Raw genomic sequence first — 20,058 nt, 5'->3', positions numbered from 1 at the left:
TAAATCAAAACTTTAAGAGATGAATTAAATACCTGAGAACCTTGTGCTGCAGCTCCAATCCTTCTTGATCTTCTTGGTACACTTTTCCTCCTCCTTACTATTGGGGTTGTTGATGATGATGGGCCTGCTGTTGCATTTACTTTTGCTGCTTTCACTTGTGATGCAGTAGGAGCCTTTTCACATCCCCTCTTGTTGTGTCCAAACACACCACATATGCTGCAAGTGATAACACTTGACCTTCTAGTTGCTTCTGGTTCACCAACTTCCCTCTTTCTTTTCACTCTAGGTCTGCCTATTGGTCTTTTGAGAATTGGTGGCTCCAATGCTGCTTTGTTAACCTCAGTCCACATAGTGTCATGGTGCAGTGGGTGTATAAAAGTACTGTAAGTCTTTGCATATGTACTCTTACTGTAGAAATCTGAACAAAAACTCTCAAAATCATGCCTTGTGTGTGTAGTTACATCTTCATCTAGTTCTAGCAACATTCATCAGTACAATTACGAATTTGAAAATAAATATTAAATGCCACAGAACCTTTCTCATGGCACACTTCATCACGCAGCAAGTAGGTAACATGAGTATTCAGTGACAAATAACTATACTTATCAGGATTAATGTTTCCTATGACATATATGTGTCCCTCATAGTGAACAATGATATCATGCAAAGTATCAGATGCCATTTGAATCTGGCATAAAAAAAAAAAAAAAAAAAAAAAAAAAAAAAAAAAAAAAAAACAAATAATCATGCTAACAAACAAAACTAATTGCTAATAGCCAAAATAAAGAATGGTAAAAGTAATTGCTAACAATCAACAAACCTTAATCCAACAAAAATAAACATGTTAAAAGTAAACCCAAATGTAAACCCTAAAATGACCCAAAATTTGGGTTAATAAACCCTAATTTTGGGTGATTTCAGAGATAATTAACCTAAAGTAGGGTTAATCCAGCAAAAGCCCAATCAATTAACCCTAATTAATTATGGGGGTTTTGCTAGAATTAAGGTTAATTACACCATCTTATTCCACGAAAAAAGAAGATCTTAATTGCGTAATAACATGCAGAAAACAAAACAATAACATAGCAATGATTAGATTAGGGTTCTTGAAAAAAAAACAAAACCTGAGATTAACGTTCAAACGACTCTGAAATGGGTCAATTATACATGAAAAAGACCTGAAATGGACTTGATCGGCGGTACACAGTTGGATGAAAGGTATATGGCTCTGGAACTAGGCTTTGATGGTATGAAATATGGACCCTAGAACTACGACTCTAAAACTAGCTAGGGTTTCATGCTTTTGTTAATCTATGGATCGCATCTGTAGAGAAGAGAGAGAGTGGTTTTGATCTGTAAAGAAGATAAAGAATGGTTTTCATCTGTAAAGAAATGAGAGAGTGGTTTTGATCTGTAGAGAAGAGAGACAGACAGACAAGCGTCCGATACAGATAGAGATAGAGGAGAGAGAAGGTGTCTTTGTGTATTGGCGGGAGAGTGGGTAGGTGAGAGTTTAATGAGAGGTATAAAAGTCATTTACCATATCTGATATTTTGTATTAAATCTAATTAAAAAATTAGGGGCAAACATGTCTTTTTTCACGTTTTTAACGGAACTAAAAGATATTTTAGACTGATATTCGGCCAAATTACTGGGAGGTATCAGTGAAATTAACCCTAAAATTTATTAACTAACAGGTTAAATACAATTTGAATATCCCTTAAAAAAAAATTAAAAAAAAATAAAATTATTACCACTAATTTTTTTTTTATTTATTTTAACATAGTAAGATTTATTCAGTTTACGCGGAAGTTTGATGGGCATGACAAAATCAAGCAGAAAGCTGTAGATGACGAGAGAACCTTGTTCGCATCCATTTCACTGCGTCACACGACAAAATCCTCCATATATTCTTATCCACTCTCATGTTATTTTCCTGTAGTAGAAGCCGTTGGAGAGATGAGAGAGATTCATACTCTTCTTGCCTGGTGCTTTTACAACACTTCAAATTTCGAGAATTGGGGAAATGGGTTTTTATGTAAACTGGTCCAATGCGTTTAATCTGACGTTTGATTCGTGGATTAGTGCTGTTGCGGAGACAATTTTGGTTTCTGAAATTGGGTTTGAGGTGTGACCACACCTTTTCAGGTAACTGTTTGTTTTGTTCTTGGTATGTATCCTTGAGAAATTTGATGCATAGTTTGTGAATAAAAATGTATATGATGAAATAATCTCTGATGGGTTTTAAGAGGTGTTGTAAATCTTGAGTTTATCAGCAGCAAAATCTGGTACTGGGTTGGTAAAATTGAAACATTTGAAACTTGTATTTTGAATATGTAGGTAGAATTGAAACAATCGAACTTGAGTTAATTGAATATTTTGTGTGATGGGTGTCATGAGAAGTAAATGAGGTTGAAGTATTAGTTTTTAAATTTAAGTTTTTGATAGGTGAATGAAAGGGTGCTTGGTTTCGATTTGATGTTTCAAAGAGGGTGAAAATGGAGATGAGTATGGTGGACAAAACCAGAAGTGTGATTGAAAATCTGGTTAGAGAAGGATCATTCAAATGGTTGATTAAAACCCGAACTTTCTTTGGTGAAGAGTTTGAGGAGATGGGAAAGTCTCAATCTTCTGGAAATAACTGGATTACAGAGCTCGCTCCTATGGCAAATCTAGTGGTTCGTAGATGCTCAAAGTAAGTGACATAGAACTTTATATTATTCACTTATGTTTCCATTGGTTCCTAAATTTTGTGTTTTACCTCTATTTTGGAACTACATATATATAGTTCTTAAACCATTTTTCAACCAGACACGCTATGCCCATGTTTTCTGGACACAGTTTTTCACTGCCTTCAGTTTATGTATGCCAAATATTCATCTTATTCTTATTTATTAGTGTCCTTGTGGACAACAAACCACAAATGTTGCAGAATCCTAGGAATTTCTACGAGTGAACTTCAAGAAAATTTTAATGCCGAGGCTTCTGATTCTATAAAGCATCCATCACTGTATGCACGCAATTTTTTGGAATATTGTTGCTTCAGGGCTCTTGCTCTGTCCACACAAATAAAAGGTTATCCAAATGATAAGAAGTTTCGACAACTAATATTTGACATGATGCTTGCTTGGGAGTTTCCAGCTGCTTCTGGCCAACTATTGGACAATGTAAGTTTATTTTGTTTTCTAGTAATCTCTGAACGTTATGGTAGCGGTATATACCTTTATAGTACATTGGAAGGAAAAATAAGGTTGGTTCAGCCAGTTCCAAATTTTTTACATATTCTTCTTTTTCTTTTTCTTTTTTTGTTCTTTTGTTTTTGTTTTTATTTTTATTTTTGTTTGTGTGTCTATTAGATTGGATCTCTCACTCTATTTATATATTTTTCTATGTTCTTAAGAAAAGAACTTCTGATTTTTAGTATGCTTTCTTCTAGTTTCTTCTTACAGTAGCCCTCTCCTATATATCCATGTAATGGAGTATCTTTTTCTCCCTGTTTTTCTGTTCTGACATTATTTTTTGCCCTTTTGACGTTGTCAGATTCATGATGTTGTTACTGTTGGGGTAGAGGCCTTTTCTCGAATTGGTCCAGCTGTTCCCATCATTGCCAATGTTATTATCAGTGATAATCTTTTTGAAGTGCTTACAGAATCAACCGCTGGTCGGCTTCAGTTCTCTGTCTATGAGAAGTACCTTAGTGGATTAGAAAGGTTACTTCTTACTCCATTAGTAGTAAGCCTGATATGTCGTCATTGTTAAACGTTAATTTTAATTTTATTGAACATAATAATATTCTGTGATTTGATTTTTATTTTCTGGTTGTAGCATTATTCACTTCCATTTTTAATTCTTTAGGAAAGAGGAAAATTCCAATAATAAAGCAATCATGTATTGTATTGCCATCATTTTTCTAGTTGGATGTATTGCCAAAAATTTCAAGAATTGGTTTTTATATCTATATATTACATCTTCCTCTGTTATATGCTTATGATAATCCACTATGTAGAAGGGTGTCTTCTACTATGTAGAAGTTTATATGATAATCAATAGTTAGATTTTCCCTCTACAAGGTTGGTTGTGGCCTCCATAACCTTTTCTCTTTGTGTACTTGATACAATTTTCACCAGCAATCATGAGAATTAAATGTCTTAATTTTGTACGACACAGATATTCAAATTTATATGTCAAGTCTTCATTTAAGCTGAGTCTTATGCAGTAGTTATGCTTCAAAATAGGAACTACATGCTTTAGCTTTTATGTTACTATAATTATAAATTAAGGAAGGCTATTCTAAGTGTAAAGAAACAAGAAAGTGTGCATCAGAAACAAAGAAGCAAAGAAAGAAAAAGGAGTTAGCATGCTTAGGAATGCAAGGCTCTGTTCAAACTGGCAACTGTATGCTAAACTGAAAACTACGTTGACCCTTGTTTTCTTTGGATATACTCTTGTTGAAACTCAGAATTTGTAATTTGGTGGTTTGACAAATCTCACACATACATGTTACTCTCACAAAAATAAGTGTACATGAGTGCACTTAACTGATGGGAGATATTCTGATGACGTTTTCTTGAGTCTCCGTTCAAGTTTCAAGCTTAAATAATTTATCTTATCATGAATTTATAAATAAGGTCACATCAAATCCAACTTCTAAATATTAATTTTTTTTGTCTTTCTTAAAGGGCGATAAGAAAATTGAAGACCCAATCAGAGTCATCTCTCCTTTCTGCATTTCGATCAGCAAAAGGAGAAAAGGTTCTGGAAGTGGAAGGGACAATCACCAGCCAGCCGGTTCTTCAACACGTGGGAATTTCTACGTGGCCTGGTATATTTTTGTGATAGTTCAACTCTTTAGTATTCAAAATGCTACTTTATATATATATATATATAATTTGATGAAAAAAAGGGGTCAGGTGACATGGTGAAAGCTTAGACTGCCCACTGTAAGGAGACTTTTTTAAGTATCAGATCAGCCATTTCGTAGGCTGTAAACAAGCTGAGTCAAGCCAACTTTCTAGAGCTTATGCTCAGCTTGGCTGGTTAGAAGCAGTGTCTGAGCTCAGTTTGAGCTTGGTTAATTTTTCAACAGTTGTGATCAGACTTGACTCACTCAAATAAACCAATTCCTCAGCTCGGCTCGCATAAATCAATTGAGTTCTTAAGAAGTTCTGGAGGATAGGAAATTTCAAGCCTTGTTATCATAATTGTTGGTCAAAATAAAATACACGCGTCATGCTTTGCAACTTCTCACTGTTGGAGCAAAAGATAGAGAAAGTGTGTCTGTGCGACTGTAGATTCTTAGTTTTAATTGTTGATTAATTTTGGACCATTGACTTCTTCTTTTTCTGTAAACAAATGAATATCAAATCTAAAAGATAGGTGAAAGGCATGAAAAACTTAAATTAACAGGATAATCTGCCAAGGAATGCTCTACGATGTCTCTAATTACAACAATACCAGAGTCAAGAGCCAATTTGAGTTGACATGGAACCTGTTTGTAACTAATTGAGCTCAGTTCATTCGCATGATGGGCCTAGACTTCAGATTGAGCTTGGCTTGGTTCATTTAATGAATGAGCTTGAGTGAGCTGTTAGCAAGACAAGCTATAACAGCTTGCTCAAGCTTGAGCTGAGCTTGAACAGTTTGAATTGAATTATTGTCCTACAATTGCATGCTGATAACATCAAGGTTATGTCTGTCCTCAGTCTGCCCTCCTGGCATCCAGCATTAGCATGGCCAACTCTAGATAATGACCTTTTCTCATTATAAGTTGTAACAAATAAATCTACATTTGACCGGCCATGATTATTTCTACCAGAAATTTGATTGTAACCTAAGTGCATGTGGTACAAGTGTAACTTGACAAAGGGAATTAGAAGTTGACACTCTCTGCAGCTTTTGTACATTTCTAATTTATGTTTTGTAAATTGCAGGTCGATTAGTTCTGACAGATCATGCAATCTACTTTGAAGCACTTCGTTTACTGTCTTATGACACAGCCAAAAGATATGACTTGTCTGATGATTTAAAACAGGTTATTAAACCAGAGTTAACAGGACCACTGGGAACTAGACTTTTTGACAAGGCAGTCTCGTATAAATCAATATCCTTGTAAGGAATGATGCATATCTATTTCATTTATAGGTCATAATCTTCAGTTTCAACTTTTTTACATTTTAAACTTTCATGTATTATACATATGGTTTTTGTAGTTTCCCATAATCTGAAAGCTTATTTATATACCAGAGAATGTGGTTAAATTGTTCCTTTTTTTATTTCTGCTGTAGATCAGAACCGGCTGTGATGGAGTTTCCTGAACTTAAAGGACATACTCGTCGTGACTATTGGCTAGCCATCATTCGAGAAATACTATATGTCCACAGATTTATACATAAGTTTCAGATTACAGGAGTTGAACGGGATGAAACACTTTTAAAGGCCATACTTGGAATTCTGCGAGTACAAGCCCTTAAAGAAATAAGTTCTTCTATCCCTCTCTGCTGTGAGTCTCTTCTTATGTTCAATCTCTGTGATAAACTTCCAGGTGGAGACCTAATTCTGGAAACACTTGCAAACATGTCAACCTCAAGGGAATCATACCGGACTAACAATTTTATTGCTAAAGGTGGAATGTATTCAATATCATCTTTGGCCATGGCTTCTAACTTAGGCTCTGTGTTTGGAATGAGTTCAAGTGTTCCCAATGAGGCTGGGCTTGTTGTGGGGGAAATTGCTGTAGGAGAGATGACTTCACTGGAAAGATCAGTCAAAGAGTCTAAAAGCAGCTATAAGGAGGTGGTGATTGCACAAGAAACAGTTGATGGAGTTAAAGTAAATGACATTGAGACCAATTTGGCAGTCATGAAGGTGTTGCTAGAAATACTTCTTTGTTTTTTTTTTTCAAAATTGATAAGGATTTTAAGCGATTGGATGTGAGTATAACAACCAATCCCCATATAGTTGGTGTAGCCAAAAAGAAGCTGCTCTAGGAAGCAGCCTTCGAACTGAATAAATAGAATGAATCCATTACATGGCCAATTTCTACTAATTGCAGTTCATAAACAGACTGAATTAACACAAATGATATGTCATTTCTATTTTAGTCTAACTGTTTGGGGTTGGCAACTTGAATTCTGCCGTACTTTACTTTCATCTCAATAAACTGTGGCTGGAACCATGAGATTTCTTCTTGACAGCTTCTAAATTTCACATGTATCTGCAGGAGTTACTATCCCCTGTTACAGAACTTGGGAAGTGGCTTCTTTCTCTGGCATATTGGGAAGACCCTTTGAAGTCTATGATATTCTGCTCGGTTTTCACGTATGTTATTTGCTGGTAAGGTTTTTATTTGAAGACTTATTTTCTATTCTGTTGGTCATTTGGACAGCGTGACTGCATGATAAAAATGCAGTAGAGTTGCTATCATGGGCTTTATACTTGAATAAGGCTAAGTGTTTCACATTCTAAATGAAAGCAATTCCAGCATTTTGGTTAAGTAGCTGTAATACAAAGGAGTGATATTAAGATTTTAAAAATAATTTGCGGTAGTATATTTCAGGCGATCGATTGAAAATGTGGCACAGGAAATTGCGTTAAGCTGTTATGTTATTGTCTTTGGATTTTTATGGGAGTACATAAAATTTGGTGAAGCCTTGTTTTCTTGGCCTTGGCTTCTGGCAAGTTCCAACAAGTTTGGAGTTTGTTATCATTTTGCCTTTGTGCATTTGATGTAGAGCATGTTTTTCTATTTAGTCTTATCCTAGTTCTAGAAGTTGAACGGCCTAATTATGTAATCAATCATCCAATTTAGTAGGGACCGTAGGGTCTATTGTATTTAGAATTTGAGAGATGGTTCTGAAGTTTTGATTGATTGTGTGATGCAACTTTTTCTATTGGCAAAGTCTGAGGGATTCTAGGTAGGATCTTAGAAGAGATTTTTTGTATTCTCTTTGTTCAATTCACTTTCTGCTACCAGATTTATTGTCCCCACTCCCCTTCTCCACTTTTCATCCTGAGGCCTAGATTCATTAGGAAGCCCTCTATCCTACAAATTTGACCTTTAATTGAACTCTAGAACTCTTAATAGCTTTGGTCCAAAATTTTCTGCAACTACTTTTTTGGGAATCTAAAAAGTGATACATTGAGGACCAAGAAAATACTCTTCCAGTCCACAAAGCCTACTACCTATCAATGTGTTAGTGGGGAGCATTCATCCAAGTTTTCTAGTGTTGTCCAAGTTAATTTGGTACTAGAGCTTGTACAAATTGCTTTTATGCCCTTGTTACACATCTGTATTTGAAACAGCAATCAAATTTGACCATGGAGGCTTTGATTCAATAGGATGAGGGGTGTATGCAGCTAGCTAGCATTTTTACCTAAAAAGCTGCCTCCTGAAGTTTAAAAATTGGAACTAATTGCCTTCATTTAGAAGATAAGAATTTGTGCCATTGGAAAAAGGGAAATCTTGGAGTGGGATTATCATTGCTGCACAAAACCGGCCTGTCACTGTAGAACATCCTTTCAAAATCAGAAAGGTGACTCTTTCATTTATGTTAAAGGGTCCTCTATTTGCAAAATGGAAGTGGAAGTTTGATTTAGAGGTGTAGAGAGATGAGTTTCATGGAAGTTTTAACTTATCTGTCCATAAGCTTGAAGCACAATTCTGTTTCAAATTTTCCGTTTGTGAAGCAAGTGAGAAGCAATGCTATGATATATATGTATATATATAGATACATAGCAGCTTAATGATAATTTGAAGAATGTTTAAGTGATTCATTAAAGTGGTAAAAAAAAATAAAATAAGTGATTCATAAAAACATGAAAATCATGTGCTTTAATATTTTGGTGGGACAACAGTAATCGATGTTATATTCACATAGTATAAATTCATACTTGCGTGAATATATATACATATATACATATATATATATATATATATATATATATATATTCACATACTGTGTCTTTGTAATGTGGAATGAATAATAAGGGAAGTTTGTAAAAAGATGAAGAGAAAGTTGAACCAAGAAATAAATAAAGAACTTGTCCTGCACTTGGACAGTTTTTTTTTTTTTTTTTTTTATATTTGCGCATAGATTTACTAGATATGCATTTGCAGGGGATGGTTGAGTTATGCCTTTGCGTTGACATTCATCTTTATGGCTGTGTTTATGGTACTTACTCGGTGCTTCAGTCAAGGAAGGTCTGTTAATGAACTGAAGGTAGTAGTACCTCCGGCCATGAACACCATGGAGCAGCTTTTGGCTGTTCAAAATGCCATTTCACAGGCTGAAGAGCTCATCCGGGATGGAAACATTGTTCTTCTCAAGTTACGCGCCCTACAGTTGTCCATTTTCCCTCAGGTTTAGTTTACTTGTGCCCTTTCTAGCTTGCACGTTTTTTTCCTTTCTGCGTTTCTCTACATTATAGAGGGTTTGATCTATATTCTATGGTGAATTAGCAATAAATTTATTGCATGAGTGTGACTCCCCACTCTCCTTTCCCTCCAAACCCCCCCCCCCCCCCTAAATGGCTTTGTACTCTTTGGCCAAATAATTTGAAACAAAAGGAATAAAATGGATATATGACATGGTTGTGCTTTTCAGCCAATTACAAACCATTTTCTGCTGTCTATGATCAGTCACCAAATAAAAATTTAACCTAAGAGGAGTTGCAACCTCGTAAAATGAAAGGTACTTACATGGCTAGTGAGTAGTGAAGCATTGCTAGAAGCTACTCCATGTGTGCCTGGTCTCAAAATTCAGTAGTTCATACGCAGTACCGTTATCTTGAACTAGATATTGCAAGTTAAATCTTTGGGTAACACTGGTGGTTTTTTTTTGTCCAGGCAAGTCAGAAATGTGCAGTTCTTCTTCTGATCACGGCCTTGATTATGGCCTTTGTACCAGTTAAATACATAATTCTACTGGTCTTTTTGGATGCATTTACAATGTATTCGCCTCTGCGGAAAGCAAGCACGGAAAGATGGACAAGAAGATTAAGAGAATGGTGGTTCAGTGTACCAGCAGCTCTTGTTGTTCTAGAAAGGGCAAAAGAAAATAAAAAGAAAAGGTAATCTAATTTACTTGTTAATGTACATATGTTATTGTACTACGATATATATATATATATTCTTAATATCATAGGAGAGGATTTCTCAAGTGTGTAAATCTGTACAATTGAAATGGAAACACAATTAGGAGAATACAAATCAACTATGTGCAGAAGGATGCAACGTGATTTTTATCATGAATTAATGTATCATCCATCTTATGCTATTTTACTTCGAAACTTCCAATCTATAACATGAAGGTTCTAGTCATCCTTTGTCTCCATTTTCTGCTGTGTGTTTTGGTACCCTTGGTTTATACTGACCCCATAGTTTTTATAGGAACATGACCAGTTGACACTGTATGTTACACAATATTATTCTCCAATCATGTGTTTTGGAGCATTATTGAATTAGTCATTAGAATTGATGCTTCAGTGGGTTTTATAGTGTAATTAGAAACCAGTAGCAAAAACTGCAAATTAATCGACGCCTTGTTGCTAGCTTTATAACCATCATAAAATTCCTCTTTTGATGGTCTTTACTCGCCTTCAAAAGGAGAAGGTCGAGGGTTCAAGTCCCTGAAGAGGCAGAATTTTTAATCCTTGCAACAAAAAATTGAAAAAAACAGAAAGGATCATTGAGATATGATTGATATTATTGAAGACAGACAAAGGTACATTTAAAAACTAAATACCTAGTCCTCCCTCCGCGATCACCCAAAAATGGTTTATTAGATTGTAGATGACTAATAGCATCTAATGAATAAATGAAATGACTATGAATCCTATGATATTTTTTTTTTGTAAGAATACTATGAACATTATTATGATAAGTATAATATATGAATAAAGAATGTAACTAAGAAAATTAATATGGATAGAAACTAAATATAAATGTTTGGAGAAATCGCAGAGAAAATCACTATTATTTACTAATATATCTGTATAAAAATATAGTATTACTATAGAATAATAATAATAATAATAAAATATGTTTTATTTGTATCAAACTGATAAATTATCCTTACCAAAATTCAAATAAATTACTAGAACTCTAAAATTCTCGAAACTCTTTCATGGCTTCCAATGTGGAAGACAAGATAGAGCTTCTCATATTAGGCATCAAAAACAATGAATCTGTATAATTAAAGAATGGTTGATTAGAGCATAATATATCTGTATGGTTGGATGTGAAAAGCGGGATATTATTGAAGCATGGATTCGGAGGATCAAACATAGGTGGGACCAAACCCGAATTCACCTGAATATCACCACCTCCACTTATGCAATTCTCCTCCGTCACCACCGACGACTCCTCGTTATCGTCCCCGGTCGTGACGTCCTTAACGGAATTATTTTTCTTTTCCTCCTCGGGAGGAGAAGTGTGGTTATTGGGTTCGGCTTTCGGTTGAATTGGACTGTTGGCGGGAGATAGTCCGGTCAGCTTCTGCACCAATGACATGAAGTTACTAGGATGGGTGTGGATGATTTTCGGAGAATGTGTGTAAATGATCACCGGGTGGCGCAGTTGGGGCCTTACACCGGCGGTGGAAGACGACGACAGCGGCGGCGAGGGTTTCTGGATACAATGTGAATCCTTGTTGATCTTCAGATGAGATGCGTACAATGCATTGTTGATATTGTCAGATCTCTTTGCACGGAATTGTGCAGGGCTCATTGTAAATGTGATCTACCTTTAAAAAAAAAAAAAAAAAATGCACAAACCTATAAGTTCTATATATATATATATGTACGCGTATATATGTGTATATAGAAAATTGAATATAAGGGTGTCCCTTACTTTATATGGACTATGGTTTGGTTGTTGCGAAGAGGGATGGATGGTAAAGGCAAGAGAGCAGAGAGGGATGTGTATATATATAGGAATATGGGTGTGATCAGCGTTAGCCGTTGCAGGATCGGTGAGGGTGTGTCATGTTACTATCCCAAGAGTCTAGATCCTATGCGGTAACAATACCCTGTTCTATAGACCGTCCACTGCAATACAACATGGTATTATATGATTATACTCGCCTGACAGTTGTCATATGGGTACGGTGGTCGGTGGTGTTGATCACACAGAATCCATTCCTGTTGTGATAAGTGATAAGGAGTAACAACTTGAAAAAAACACGTGTTTGAAGTTGAGTGGATATAGAGGAAGCAGTTGGAGGTGTGTCGATGGCAGAGTGAATATCGGCCGTTAGGAGGCTACGGATTGAGCGGGAAAACGAGGTTGAGAGTCCAGGAAGAAGGGAAGGTCCCTTTTATCAGCTACAGCTGTACCCAAACTCTGAAATTTTTTTTTTTTGTTCACACTATCAACTATATGAATATACATAATATTATCCACACAGATTTATCATCCATTTTTTTTTTTTTTGACAATGTAGAAAATATATTGATTGGCCTAATCAAATTTGCAAGTGTTAGATAACGTGGTTAGTTTTTGTAGTCAATTTTAAGTTGAGATTAGGGTCAAGGTTTAGAGTACACCAAACTCAATATACTAACACTGGCTCTAATTTGATAAGTAAATATCTACATATTATTTTTGATTTGGTAATTAAAGATTATATGTTCATTTATTTTTGGTCTACATCAATAAGCAGAATGTTATAGATTCTCACTAATGAGAACCTAAGTATTACTCTTATTATCTATATACTAAGAGGCATATCCAGTAGTCTGTTGAATTATTCTTTTGTGTAAAATATACACTGCCACCTATGAAGTGAAATTTTTTTCCATTTCCAGTCTGTTAAGATACATTGTCACATCACCAATGTGTAAAAGGATTGTGTATTTTACAAATCAACATATTTCCTTTCTCATCCCTCTTTCTCATTCTATTAAAGAATCAACATATATTAAGTAAGTTTATAAAAATTATGTGGGTCCTAGTAAGACACGTGATTTGTTATTATTGGGAGATATATTTTTACACAAAAGGTATAAAACAACCGTTGGAGATAAAATTAAATAATCTAAATTTTTTGTGTAAATCTATCATGATGCATCAGATTTACACAAAAAAAAAAATATACACAACGGTTGGAAATGCTCTAATACCTCCATTCTGATAAATCAAGTATGAGAAATTTCAATCCACTTCGAATATGGTCCAACGGTTTACTCGCTGGACTTTGGAGCTTAGCAAGTCCAAGGGCTAGGGTTCGAGTCCCGCTGGGTGTTCTTTATGGCTAGTCTCTGTTGCCCCTATAGTGATTTACCTGGCCTGGGTAGGGAGATGCCCTTCCGGGTTCTCGGGAATTAATCGAGTTGTTGAGGGTTCCTAAGGGTTCATGCCATTCCGGACACCCTGGGTTAAAAAAAATATATATAAAAAATTTCGACTATGTCACTTAAAAAAAATTACATTTAGAAGTGTTTGGTAATCATTAAAAGCTTATTCATTACAACTTTTGAATTTAGGTAAAATTTAAAACTTTTAAAATTGAGTTTTGACTTTTGAGTAGATGGTGCATATTTTAAGTAACTATTTTTTGGTATATTATTGTAAGATTATCAATAGAAGTGTTTTAGGAATGTTCCTTATAATCAAACAAATTAAAAACAATATAATTATAAAAAAAATACTTATTACTATGTGTCAACGTGTTTTTTATTATTTGACAATCCTACTAACAAAAACAATTTTTTTTATTTATAATTCTAACATTATTGCAAATGGTCTCTAAGAGCCAAAAAGTTAAAAATATATATAAATAAATAAATTATACACGTTTCATGTTTGGTTGACAATATTTGACATGATATTGAACATGATTCAAACACAACTTTAGATAAGTTATTTGGGATGGCTTAATCATGAATCGTAATTGCGTTTGACCAAAATTGAAGGACGAGTGGTTATAGCATTGGAGTAATTGCATATGGGTTTGTAATTCAACCGTTATAAGGGCACCATGTTGACGAGAGCTCTTTCCAATTCTTAGTCCGACTTTTAAAATATTTATTAAAATAATAATAAAACAATAATGTTGAGAACTCGTAATCAAACAGGCACATAAGGGACAGATTTAAAAATTCATTTGAGGGAAAACAAATTTATATAGAGAGTTTTTTTATAATTTTAGTGGAGGTAATTTTAAAATTTTATGGATATAAATATTAAAAAAAAATAATACAAATTTAGGAGTGTAAAATGTAATAACAAAAAATATAGTATTTTGATATTGTAACTTATCTCAAAATATAAATTTAACATGAAAATATAACATTTTGCATTGAAGAAGCTCTAAGTTTTCATTCCTAATCATCAAAGCTGCTATTTTATATGTAGTATCTTTTAATTTTTAGTTATAAAATTTAGAGTAAATGGACTTAGTGTCAATTAGATGTGGGACCGGTCAATCATTTTTTGAACAATGGCATCCATTTTGAAGCCCTAAGATTTAAAAAGTTTCCAAGCACATCTAAAATGACCATATAACACTTTGACTAGTCAACAATTATATGTGTTGGGAAACTTTTTAAATCTTAGGACTTCAAAATGTTATAAGGTCATTTTATCGGATGGTGAATGTAGCTTTGTAGATGTTGTGTCACTCCCGTTGTTGCTTTTCTCCCTTGATGATCTCTATTGTTGAGCAGTGGCTCGTTCTCAACAAATTTGGAGCTTGGTCTTCATTTTGATTATTTTGCTTCCTAATTTGCATTGTAAATACGCTATGGCTGTTTTTCTTATTGCCAAGAAAAGAAAAGAAAAAAAACAAAAGAAAAAAAAAAAAAAAACAAACAAAAATGCATGAAGGGTACATGTGTTTATAAAAACATACTCTAATATGAGCATCAATATTGAAATTTTATTAGCATAATAAGAATCATTTAACTTCTAGAAGCACCCATTTAAACAATAATTATTAGTATTAGTTGGAATAATGGTAAACGTTGACCAAAGCTACTCTCAAAGAGTAAACTTGTTATCTTGGCTGGTGCAATTTTTAAGACTTTATAATGATGGGTATTTTTAGTCATTAACATAGCTAATGTATCATGAAAAAATCAAATTAAATAATTAGAGGTCAAACATGACATGCATTTGAAATTTTACGGAGTGTCATTATTCAAATAACTTTTGACTCGCATTTAAATGTTATTAATTTTTTTTAAAGGATATCAATTTAATTTATCCTGAAACTTATTTCGCTCTTGAGCACCAAGCCACCAACTTGTTGCCAATTTTTCTTGCACAAAAAAGAAATAAATTAAAAGAAAATAAACAGAACCACCAATCATGTCTAAAACCAAAGCCTCGTATGTAATATGCAAACGTTAGACTATCACCACCATAGCTCATAGTATAAATTGAAATAATAGTGGGATTGACCACACGGGACGGGACATCTATGGGGACATGTGTCCGTCCATATTAGTGTACCATTCTCTAGCCTAAAGTGATTCATCTACACGCACTCAACAATACTTAGGACCACCATGGACATCCCTTGAATTCGAATTTTATTTTGTTGCGCCAGATGTCATCATCTGGTTCGGCAGGGTCGTCATCAATCTTTTCTAAAAAGAAAATGTAGGATGTGATCGATTTTGCATTTTGGCTTTTTACAAAGTGAAGAATATAGGGAAATGTAAAAATGACTATTCACATGATGACTCAATGGGAGTTCCAACTTTCTTCTTTTTGGTTCTCTGTGAGTCTCCTTGTTCATGGGGCCTTTGATCTTCTTTTCTTGGAAACGAGTGCTCAGTGTGTGATACATGTGGTGTCAAAATAAAGTGAAACGTGAATCGTCCCCCATTTTAACGCTATCTTATTTGTTCTGGTCTGCATCATTGCATCTATATATGTAACGTATATAGAGATAAATATATATTGTATACGTAAAAATGCCATTAGTATTATATAAATTATAATTTACTTAGATATTAAAAATTAAACATGCAATATTTGCCATGAATTTTTAATAATATATATATAAATGCTACCACTCTCCTCCTCCTCCTCCATATTCCACAGTTGTTATTTTGATTTTCATGTATATATATATATATATATATATATATATATATATATATATATTGTGAACTTGCCCCAACTCAAAATTGTTTAAAAAATCTCGAGTTTGAGGGTTCTAAACACTTTCCTGTGTATTTTCGATTCTCTGTCTTACTCTCAGTCTCACTGCAAACCAAAAGCACAATGTTGAAGAATAATAATAATTATTATTATTTTTCTTTTTTGGTAGATTTCAAAAGGCCGATTGCAAGAAACTTGAATCTCTTTTCAGCTAATATTGTTCCTTCTACAAATAAGATTTTGTTTTGGAAAAGCAAAACATAATTATATTTTGTTAACATCAATATTGTTTGAAAAGAAAAATATTTAATAGCGGGCATTAACAAGGTTTACAACACTAAAATTCGCCATGAACAATTAGAAATGTTTTAACTGAAAATATTAGTACCAATCATGACTTAAATCTTATTACTTATTATTTTACAAAAAAAAATTTCTTATTATTGTACATAATTGTCCTTTGTTCTGCCTTTATAAATAAACATACAAATTTATATATAAGAAAGAAAATGTCACTTTAATTTTCTTCCGGCAATGTTTTTTCTTGTAAAATAGGAAAAGGCCAATGATTGATCTTATCATAAATTGATGTCAATAACCGGATGACTTCCTTTTTGTGATGGATTTAGCCACTGACCCAACATAGGACCGGGGCGGACTCTCACTGAATTTGTTATATTTTTATTTTATATTTTAATTTTTTAAAATTTAAGAAAATGTCCCAACTAAAATTACAATTCTTCCCCACTGAGTTCCTTTTTTTTTTTATTTTTTTTTTACACATTAAATATTTAGAATTTATGCAGATGCCTCCACTAAAATTTTAATTCGTCCCACTGGATTAATTTTTTTGCATTATTTACTAATTTTTCAAAAAATTATAAAGAAAATACATTCAATTTATAAAAATAGATACACTGTATAAGTTTGTCCCCACAAATTAAAAGATCGACTCTCTTCTTACAAAATTTTTTGAGTCCGTCACTAAATGGATTAGTTTCATTCAACGGCTAACAAATTATCAGAATGCGCACTAAAATAAATAAATAATAATAATGTATAATTAAACCTTCGATTTCTAGAATTTAGTTGGAAAACATGCAAACAGAGTCATCCATTCTAGGCTATAGAAAGTACGGCCTTGAGACCAGATTCATAAGCATGTCTTTACACGTTTTGTTAAAATAACATTGACGTTGTTGAGTTTTCAAAACGGTACTCAAAGGGTAATAAAATAATATTAGAAATCAACAATGACATTAGTGCCGTAGAAATACGTAGTAGTAGAAATAATGGGTTGAATTCAAATGTTCACTTTTATTAAAATAAAAAAATATACTACATATATCTTTCCAATATTAAGTGTGCTAAATCTATATAAATTTAAAAATTTTATATATTTATACAAATTCTATATCTCTCTAAAGTAATATATAAATTGTGTTTAGAAATATGTAAACCCGTTTTTTTTTTCGGCTCCACAACACGCATCCTATTCAAGTCAGGAGTGCGATTCTAAAGCGAAATTTCAAATATTTACCTTCCGAATATCTACTAATACTGTTATACCCTTGGGTCACATGCAAATATTAATTATTTTTTAAAAAATAATGACAGAGTAATAATGTCACTTTACCAAACATATAATATTACTCTTTGCTCCACACTTTCCTTTATTTCTGAAGGGATGTAAAATGTTGGGCGAGAAAATATGCCTCATCCATCCTTTTTAGTTTTTCTACAAATTCTCTCTTAAACTAAATAATCGTATTCCATCTTGTCTTCCACTCTTTTATTCTTTCTTTCCTTTGATCAAATGTGTTATGTAATAATTAAAATGATGATGTTTTTCTCGTAAAAATATCTATAGAAAAAAAAAAAAATTTACTTACAAACAAATTAAGTATCCTTTTTTATAATGAAAAACTATACTAAAATTTATAAAAGAAAATAAATTAAAGAACAATAGAAGCTTCTATTGTCAAAGTATACCTATTCTAGTGATTCTATCATTGAAAACGACAGAGGTGTTTGATTTTACTATCCGTTTGATTTTCGCATAAACATCGTTATCAAATTTGCATATTAAGTTGAATCACACCATAAGTAGAGATAAGAAAACAAATTTTCAGAATATAAAACACATGGCATGAGAGTATAAAAGTAATAGAAAGAGCAAAACTTTAGAAACTTTTATTTGATGAATGGAAGGTGAAAAATAAAAAAATAAAAATAAAAAAAAATAAATGGGTACCGAGTTTTAAAAATATATATTTTATTTTTTTTCTTTTGTAAGTGACCTAGTGTTAAACACTCAATTAGAAGATTAAGTTATTATTAAGTGAGGTTAATATTTAATTTATATATATTTATTTATTTTTTTAATTAAATTCGATGTGAGACAAAATTCTACGGTAACATAACCTCAACCACTTTAACAAAACGTTGGGTGAACCCATGACATAACATTCTAGCTATGTGAAACTTTCTTTCATATTGTCCTATTTGTCAAAAGCGAAAGCATTGGTTAAACACTTGATTAGACTTCTGTCAGTGGAAGCGTTGAACTTGAAAATAATTTTTCATAGTGTTATGGTTTGCTAATCGAAAACCGAAGAATAGGGTGTGGGCTCCACCTTCTGATTTTTCGATTAGCAAATCATGTTTTACACGAAATTATAAATCTACCCTCCAAAGTGTATGGATTCGAGAGGATGGTCACACATGTAATAATTCCCACAGACATATAAGGTTCTTGTGCCTCATTTTAGACCTTGATCGACACCATAAAATGGGACCACCATAGTCGAGCGGTACGGATTTTATGGGCATTTAGGTTTCCAAGTCAGTGCATCAAATGCCAAGCTGGTGGAACAAAAACACGTGAAGCTAATCATAGTGTGAGGGACCACTTTGATTTTTAGTTGTACAGTCACATAATCTGCATGATTATTTGGTGTTAATTACTAATTTAAATAATAAGAAAAAATCTTTCAATTCAAGATTATATAACATTATTTAGTATTTTGAGTTGCGTAAGCTTGAATGGACGACTTTTAAAATTTGGTTCTGTTAAGTTTCATTCAAGTTCAATATTGGTGGTTGACAATAAATACGAAGAAAAAGTCTAATAATTCAAGTCAATGTTTAACCATTTATATATATATATATATATATACACACACACACACACCAATTTGAAGGGAAAAAACAAGAAAAACACGACTGAAGATGTCATATAAAAACCAAAAATTTTATATTTATAATAATAATTATAATCTTCCATCTTAATCAGGAAGGGTAAAAATAATTGAAGACACAGACCACTTACAGATCTAAACTTGTAGAAATATATTGACTATAATTTTTATTTTAAAACCAAAAATTCTGTATTTATAATTATGGTACGGAATACTAATTATAACTTTTTACTTTAACTAGCCGCTAAAGATGGATTAAGAACTCGAACGTAACATCTTAGTCCTTTAATTAATTAATTAATTTTTTTTTTTTTTTTGTGAAAAAAAATAAATAATCCAATTGATGTAAATATTACATGATCAAATTTCAAAAATCTTTTATTAGGAGAAATTTAAAACTTTACTACTTAATTTTGTATATTTTAAAAAATACTAACTTTTTCAACCTAATTATAAAATTATACTAAAACACTATTTATATTTTTTTATGGTCAAAAATATCCATCTAGAAAGTAACTATTATTATTTGTCTTTCTTACTCTAGCCGGGACCTTTATTATTTAATCTCCTATCCACAGAGTTTTATTAGGAGACCGGGAACAAAAGAAGAATGCTATCTATTGGATGGCCACGCAAACCGGACACAACATTCGAAAATATAAAAACCCATTTCCTGAATACTAAAAAACTTGAAATAGGGATGTACTTGGAACTATTATTTGCTTGATTTTATTTGAATAAGACTATCTT

At 32.9% G+C, this 20,058-nt stretch overlaps 2 protein-coding genes across 3 annotated transcripts; one reads left to right on the top strand and one right to left on the bottom strand.

Annotated features, from left to right (window-relative positions):
- Positions 1-1,802: 1,802 nt before the first annotated feature.
- Positions 1,803-10,301, top strand: LOC132282848 (uncharacterized). 2 transcript variants are annotated; one of them, XM_059784656.1, is made up of 10 exons: positions 1,803-2,148; positions 2,449-2,695; positions 2,933-3,167; positions 3,541-3,710; positions 4,680-4,822; positions 5,931-6,108; positions 6,285-6,864; positions 7,220-7,332; positions 9,116-9,359; positions 9,845-10,301. In XM_059784656.1, the coding sequence occupies exons 2-10, from the start codon at positions 2,499-2,501 to the stop codon at positions 10,070-10,072; spliced, it is 2,088 nt and encodes a 695-aa protein (XP_059640639.1). In that variant the 5' UTR covers positions 1,803-2,148; positions 2,449-2,498; the 3' UTR covers positions 10,073-10,301. The 2 variants fall into 2 exon arrangements, with proteins under 2 accessions (XP_059640639.1, XP_059640640.1); XM_059784657.1 differs by having other exon boundaries at positions 2,439-2,695.
- Positions 10,302-10,864: 563 nt separating this feature from the next.
- On the bottom strand, positions 10,865-11,869 carry LOC132282849 (VQ motif-containing protein 20). The gene has a single exon (XM_059784658.1). It carries the CDS (start codon positions 11,723-11,725, stop codon positions 11,102-11,104), a length of 624 nt encoding a protein of 207 aa, XP_059640641.1. The 5' UTR covers positions 11,726-11,869; the 3' UTR covers positions 10,865-11,101.
- Positions 11,870-20,058: the final 8,189 nt, after the last annotated feature.

This window comes from Cornus florida, unplaced genomic scaffold (genome assembly GCF_030987335.1).
Source record: "Cornus florida cultivar Cherokee Brave unplaced genomic scaffold, ASM3098733v1 CherokeeBrave_3.0.0_Hap2_Chr11, whole genome shotgun sequence".
Classification (NCBI taxonomy): Eukaryota; Viridiplantae; Streptophyta; class Magnoliopsida; order Cornales; family Cornaceae; genus Cornus; species Cornus florida.
This window is presented reverse-complemented; position numbering and strand designations above follow the sequence as displayed.